A 7,994-nucleotide genomic window follows, 5' to 3' on the forward strand; every position below is an offset into this window, starting at 1 on the left:
TGGTCCCGTCAGCGAGGCACGTAAACATCACAGTCACGCAGATCTTAGACGGTAATCTTCTCTTTGACTGTTTGTGTTTTTAAGACTGTCTTTTTGCACTCACGATCTTCTAACAATACTTTCTGACACACCTTACTTGGCACACTCGTTTTACTCGTATTTGGCGTTTCCTATTGTTGTACCCTTCCAGAATAATATATGTCACTCAAACGTGTGAACCAAACGTGAGATTATAAAATGGACTTTAAACACAACAGACTGACCCAAATTCAATGCATGAGAGTGGAAAAACAGCAGATTTCCCTCAGCTTGGCGAACAAAGCTTTTCGCAGTGGATGAACTGCTGCTTTCCCATGATTCCTTTGTGCCAGTCCGGCCGAACGCATGCCTACCCACAACCCAGCCACCCGTGTGCCAAGATGTGTAGCGGTCAGTGGCTGTTTGGTCTCAGCCTGGGCACTAATCCTTGCACTGAACTCATCCTGGCCTGCGGGAAAAAGCTCTAATTGGGGGATTTTCTCCATCATTAACCTTGATGAGCAGCCTTCCCACCCTCCGTTCCCATTCGCGAAACAGCTAATACTACCTACCTTGAACACCGCAAAGTTCAGCAACAGCACTTATGTTTTGTTTTTTTGTTACTGTGGATAGCATTTACGACAGCAAAACAGATGTTAAGGAGTATTCCCACAAAGATTAATGCCATGTGTTTAATGCATTTTCACTGAAACCAGATTTTAACATTAGTAGTACATTAAAGTAGTGCACATGTAAAACACTATACCATGGCATTGCTACGCAAGTGTTCAGAATGCTTTACATGTTGCTAGGGTACTAATACACTAATTACTAATGTATAAATGTAAAATCTGGACCAATGCAAGTGAAGTCCACATGTTATGGACTGTGCTAAACATCATGTGAAACTGTACATCAGGAAAGAACACACATTCACACCCCTTTTGCTCTTTTCCCAGCACATGTTTTTTGGTGGGCCCCAGATGGCCCCTGTAGTGTCCCATCTGTCCAAGTGCATTGCTCACACATCATGAATACAGCCGAGCACCAGACACTCTGAACATGTGCCTTTACAGCAGCGTCATGAGGCAATTAGGGAACGGCGGACCCTGGGGCCAATACCCCCTCCCGGGCCAGGCTGATTGACTGGAACCTCATCTTCCTAACAGGCTGGCTTGGCGCCACCGGTCAGGAGAAAAAGAGACAGGAGGGGGCGATGAAATAGACAGTCTTTCCCGTAGTTCAACCACATGGACTTCTAAACAACCTTTCCAGGAATGGATGAGTCAACAGCAAAGCTCTGAGAAACTAGATTTGTTTATTCTTAATAATATTTGTGGACATTCATTCATCTGTTCAAAGGTATTTATGAAAACATCTAGGACACATTATAAACATCGTAAATAACATCATACACACACACACACTCTCATATTAATGATTGTCATATTGCTGTCTAACTTTGGCTTTTCAATTGTTCAAACTGTGCAAGTTACCAAAACATCATAGATTGCCCCATAACAGAACTGTGATAAACTATGAAAAACATCTATCACTCTTCATCCTCAATATCCTTACACAACTAAACTTAAAAACATTATTAGTAGTTTCGTCAATTGAAACCGTAAGTTTAATACTCTTCCTCATGGGAGTCAATATCTTATTATCCAGAACTGTATTAGTCAAACACAACTACACAATTTCTACAAAAACTCTGGCAACATGAACTGGGTGAGTTTCCTTTAAAAAAAAAAGCAGTATTCCACTTGCGTATTTGTGGGACATGACATCATGATTGAGGTCCTTTGAACCCAGGTCTGTTTTGATGGTAAATTATTCTCTTAGTAATCATGAAATGACCCTTTAAGCACATTGATGGTGTTTTATCTAAAAATCATTTTGATTGGTTTCTTAGAGTGACAGTCTCTGATTGTCTTTCCCTCTAAAAAAGTGAAAACAAAGTTCAGACTTGGATCAGCTGGCACAAACAAAGGGGGAGTCATGGTCGGGTGACGGCAGATAGTTTGCTCTTCTGCACGTACAGAAGATGGGTCTGCCAATAAGCCTTTGCCTCTAATGAACACTGGCGTACAAATTTGTCCCCCAAACCAATCATTTCTGTCCCCTGTCCCTGCCTTTGTGATCAAAATGAGGAATTGCTCGAAATGAAATCAGCTCCCTGTGTGAGAGGTCTTTTCCGACAATTGGTCATACTTATCTTCTATGTCAACCCAAAACATTTGGACCAGTCCTTAAGGAGGAAGTGTGAATTTGTAGACAGAGGTCATGTGATGCTAAACACACCCTCATATTCACATTTCAGTAACTCTGGTTCTAGAAACCATTTCAAAACCAATTAAACTGGTTAGGACAGTTAAACATGCCATTGTGTGCTATATGTAATGCATATGGAACAGAATTGCTAAGCAAGGTTTTTCTTCATTCAGATTCAACAGCTGCTGGTTTTCTTGGAAGCTTTTTTTTTTTACATCCAGTTGCAAAAAAATAAATAAATGGCATACAATTCGGTTAGCACTATTTCGGTGCCCCAACATTTTCTGAACTGAAGAACAAGATAACATTCCAATACAAGAAACATGGTTCTTGATTAACCTTCAATACCAATTAGTAACCAAGAAACATGAAGGCCCACGGTCAAAGGGAGATGTACCCTGCCTTAGCACATGGGTTGCCAGGTTTTGTCCATGGACTGGATGTGTTCCTTTGCTTTCATCCTCAGAGTAGCAATGCTTGAACTGCGCTGATCTACATCCTCCAGAGGGTATTTGTCAGTGAAGGGAGCATGGCATTGGTATGGAGGTGGTGCCATGGACTGCATGCTTTGGGCCATGGGTTGGGGTGGGCTGAGGAAACCATGACTTGGATAGCCCGATTGCAATCCTTGTGTAGGACCCATGAACCCTGGGATACTGTGCACTGGAGTGGCACTGGATAGAGGGGATGTCAGCCAAGGGTCAAGGGGAAGCGAGTTGTTCATGGGCCCCATGGTGGTGTGCATGGGCGGGCGGTTGAAGGAGAGCATGGGAGAGTCATGGAGCTTCATGGTGCTGGCATCTATTTTCTCCTGTCGCCTCCATTTGGCTCTGCGATTCTGAAACCAAACCTGGACAAAAACAGATTTAAATAATCAATCTCTTATGGTAGTGCTATGCCAATAAGATGGTGTTCCACAGAAAGCATTTGTGCAAGACTATTTGTTTCCCAAAATTAGTGGGAAACAACCAAAGTTCGATTTAAGCCATGGATCATGTTAAGTAACATTACTGAAAAGACCTGTTAAGATCAGCATGAATGATGTTTAGTGTTGCTTTGCAGCTTGATCTTTCCCAATGAAGCTGCTTGACTATGATGGTCTTGTAGGATAATCTGGCTCTTGTTGCTTAAAGTGACCAATTAATATGGCCTTGCTAGTTAAGAAGTTAAAGCAAGCTGGTCAGCCAGACTGTGGTTGAGCAACTAGGTGAAAATAAACAAGAACACCAGCGTCTCACGCGGAAACGCATATCAGTTTCCGAAACACAACTAGAGACAAAGTATAGCCTCCTCTGAAACGGATCCTTTTAATTTCACAAAATGATTCAAACACACCTGAACTCGAACTTCAGGTAGGTTGACTTTCATGGCTAGCTCCTCTCTGCTGTAAACATCAGGGTAGTGGGACTTCTCGAAGGCTCGCTCAAGCTCGTGGAGCTGGTAGGTTGTGAAAGTGGTGCGGTTGCGTCTGTGCTTTTTCTTGGGCTGCTCCCCGTCCGCCGAGTCCGGAGACTTGCTGTCACTCTCAATGGACTTCCGCAGGTCGCCCAACTCCCCGTCACACTTGTTGGAGAATATATCAGCATCTAAAACCACACAAGAACAAAAGACATGACTTGACAGTCCACATTAGACTTTCACACGCAAACTTGGTGCATAAAACATTCCCACTGGAGCAATTTCACATTGCAATAAAATTGAGTAGTGACAAGATGACTAATATGATCTCAGTTATTTACGGATGGTGACAACAAGTAAATTCATTACTGATATAGTATTTCCAAAACCGAGATACTAATCCCATAATACTCCTGGCCAAAATATCTTGTAATACACAGACCTGGACTAGAGCAGTATTGTCACTGATGGCAGGCATAGCTTTCACTGAGCGTTTCCCGTCCCATAATCCAAGTAGAACAGATGCAGCCTGTTAATTCCCCTGATGGTTTGCCCATAGACCAGGCCCTAATCTACCTAAGGGCTTCATTTGATTTTACCCCCATGTCCTCAACATAAGGTCGCATTTCAAGGAAAAGCCTTATCTTGGTGAACTGGAGACGCACACTTGCAGTTGGAAAGCTAATTCAATTATTTCAATTTAAAGCTGGTCGTCAGGGCAGGTGAACTCGTCTACTGCACTCACTGCCTCACAAGATGTGGTTGACATACTCTCTAAGTGCTACTGTCAGAACACGTGCTGACTAAACAAGGTAACATCAGCAATAGCTACAGTATGTGGTGTGGTGTACATGCAAGCCAAGTAGTGGAAGCTGTGAACATTAAATTGGTGATGGAATCAAGTAGCTCAACAAGTAGTGCATAATGTTAAAGTTACGGATATGCCCCAAGGTGGAATCTGCATACTTTTTCCACATGTTCAGTGCTGAAAATCTGCGAAATGGATTTTTTTTTAAAAGAAAGTAAAATGTGTTAAACAATGATAAATAGCACTACACTCTTATTTTTTAGCTGCAAGCAGAATCAAATTAACTGAAATATATTTTTTAAGCCATTGGAGTGATGTTTTTTTTTTTAACGCATGACTGTGCAAATCTGCAGAGCATTTAGCAGAGTTCTGTGAAGATTCCCTGTGAGCCTGGTCATGGGTTTGTTTCCCAAGGAGCATATACGGCTAACACTTGTACGGCAAGTGAACAGAACATGTAATATCCTTGCTTGACTAGTAGCTCAAATGTTACAGGTTTAATCCCAGATAAGATCAACCAATGAACTGGAGAGTGAAGATACCCTCTATCATCGTTGTGTCCTTGAGTAGGACACTTAACCGCAGGTTTAAGCTTCCCGGGGTGACCGTCCTTGCAATCAATGCACAGTAAGTCCACACTTTAGGAAAAGTGTATGCTAATGAACGTAGCCTTTCTGACTGCTTGAATACACTTTCAGTTTAGGCTGGTTTGCTAGAGTGGTTAACACTCCTCAAAATATTGATTACAAGAAAACAAAGCATGAAAATACCACTCACTTTGGCAACATTAGAAGGACAAGGTTTAATAATTATTAGGCAAGAACAAGTGTTCTAGGCTAGCGGAGCTAGCATCATTAACATGCAATAGACTGAACTCGCACAATGGTAGTGGGTCAATTCTGGTTCAAGGATCACCACACCGCCTGTCAGATTTAAGACAGCCCAATAAAAAAGCTCAGACTTGCTGGCAACTCCTGTCAAACGAGGACAATCGATCTCAAAGGCCCAAACCATTCAAAAGGAACATGTCTCTTCTGAGTCACGATAACAGACAATTCAACTCTGGGTCATGCAAGAGATTCTCTCATCACAGGACTAAGAAGCATGATGGATTATGAGCCCAATAGAAATTTTTTTTGGCGCAGAATGGAAAAATGATTATGTCGGCATCCACAGTTGTGCAATCTTATATAAGATAGAAGAAGATTATAGGAATTCCACAAGGGGATGAGAACCAGTGATGAACCCCCTTGCCAAATGATTTTCAGGTTTGAAAGGGCCTTGTAAAGTTAAAATGCGATTGCTCTGTCATATTTGGACTCAATTAAGTCTGGCATTTTACCACAGCCAGAAACATCCCATAAAACACAAGGTCTGTTTAATATCGCAAGAGTTTCTCCTAAAAAAACAATGAGATTGAAATCAAGACAAATGGAAGTCTCCTGCTTCCCGTTAAGCAATCGGTGATCAAAAGAAATCTCAACCTCATAAGATTCTTCCAAGACCAAATTATCAGAGCTATAATCTCATTGCATGCCAAACAATCTTCTCCCTTTATATCACCAAGACCAAATTATCAGAGCTATAATCTTATTGCATGCCAAACAATCTTCTTCCTTTATATTAGTTATTTTTGATGAAACATCTGAGGTGAATCATCTCCCGCACAATGAAAGAACAACTAAGTCAAAATATAGAGAGTGTCCATCTTTCTACAATCTATAGAGTTAATGGACACTATGAATGGCATAGTAACAGAATCTATCTAGGGTTTGTCTTTATAAGTTACATGAAAGACATGTCAGACTTTTGTTTAGGTCTCTTAAGGTGACGCTTGATGCTAATGCCCTGGCGCATTGCCACTGTCGCCTTGAAATCAACAGGAAGTCTCAGCATAAGAACTTGGTTTGTGTCAGTCTCTGGGTTTATTAACAGTGTGTCTTAGTGTTATAACCATCACAGGTAGCTTGTTAGGGAGTAATTGCACTTGATATGTGATGCAATAAACACCAACAACACTCTAGTTTCATCCATGTGGGACTCACCATGAAACGCAGGTTGCTCTGAGTCGTCCCTGAGGTTTGGCTGGTGTCCGTAGTGATGTGAATCCTGCTTCCCTGGATCTCCAAGACTATCCCCTCCAACTCTGTGTGCTACAGCATTGCCTCCAGGGTTGAGCAAAGGGTCCTGGTCCTTGTTGAAGCCCAGGATGACATCTATGCTGTGGACACGGGTGCCCATCGCCGCACCCCCTGCTTTGACCATCTCGTGGAAGTTACTGGGCGAAAGACAGCTGTCATCCACCATGTTCATGGTGTCCAGTGACAAATGCATTCGAATGCTGGAATGAGGACGTCCAACTGATGAAACCACTTGACCAAAACGCACTGGTTTTACCTTGTTGAACACATCAAAAAGAGACTAAAATCAACAAGTGCACTAAATAAGGCAATTTCTTCATTAATATTAGTTTTATTAATGTTGTCCGATGCCAATTCATATTTATATACTCTCCAAAAAAAGATATGTCCTCTCACTTTCAGCTGTTTTTCCCCCCAGCAAATGTCTTATTGTGTAAATATTTGTATGAACATAAAAAGATTCAACAACTTATTAATATAAATATATCACAGCATACAACAACAAAAAATATACTGTAGTATCTGCATTCAAATGTTTTTTATTAAAATAACATTTATATTTGTTTATATTATATTGATAATCTGACAAATGCTAAATTAATAACTTTTCTCCAATAAACCAAAATACATATTTTAGATTCAAATAGCAATGTGTAACCCTTAAAATTCAGTTTATATACAAAAAATGACATTTTTTAAATTGTTAATAATTATTTTCCATCAAAATTAAATAAATGTATTATATTTATTAAATATTCATTGTAATGTATGTACATGTGGGTATCGTAACTTACATCTTTAAAAGTACGTGTATATAACAGCATGTATAAACATTATATTCTATTATCAAAACCCAAGAGAGAAAGTTTCCTCAGGACAGAGTGACCGCGGTACGGGACATACCTCTGCCACGAGATGCTCCCTGCGCTCTCCGTCTTCAGTCTGACCCGCATCCACCTGTTTCTGCCTGCAGCTGGGTCACATACGGGTGATAAGCACGCCTCCGTCTGCTACTGTACGCCCCAGCCCACCCCGATCGCTCTCACGTTAAGCATGAAAACATATACGAATGCACAGAAGTTCTCCAGTGGATTCCGCTGGACAGAGAGCTGGTGTGTGTGTGTGTGTGTGTGTGTGTCTCTCTTCAGAAGGGAAATAATAGCAAGGGATTACAGGAGCTCATTAATTGGGACTCTTCCCCCTTAAGAATGATTGACAGACGTTTTTTTGCTCAAGTAATTGCTCTAAATGGAGCTTGAATTCGACCCACAGGAGGAGGGCGACACTAATGAAGCTGTTTCTCCTTCCTTTACAAAATTCAATTGTTTTGTAGACAAAAGGATGAACTGAAAGTT

General features: G+C 41.2%; 1 protein-coding gene across 1 annotated transcript; it reads right to left on the bottom strand.

The window, feature by feature from the left end:
* Positions 1 to 696: 696 nt before the first annotated feature.
* Positions 697 to 7,771, bottom strand: rx1 (retinal homeobox gene 1). The gene is made up of 4 exons (XM_077225972.1): positions 7,543 to 7,771; positions 6,544 to 6,895; positions 3,628 to 3,878; positions 697 to 3,142 (listed from the first exon to the last, which is right to left on the bottom strand). Exons 2-4 carry the CDS (start codon positions 6,830 to 6,832, stop codon positions 2,696 to 2,698), a joined length of 987 nt encoding a protein of 328 aa, XP_077082087.1. The 5' UTR covers positions 6,833 to 6,895; positions 7,543 to 7,771; the 3' UTR covers positions 697 to 2,695.
* Positions 7,772 to 7,994: the final 223 nt, after the last annotated feature.

The sequence above is a fragment of the Siphateles boraxobius genome, unplaced genomic scaffold (genome assembly GCF_051911475.1).
Source record: "Siphateles boraxobius isolate OS27281-9 unplaced genomic scaffold, OSU_SipBor_1 13, whole genome shotgun sequence".
Lineage (NCBI taxonomy): Eukaryota > Metazoa > Chordata > Actinopteri > Cypriniformes > Leuciscidae > Siphateles > Siphateles boraxobius.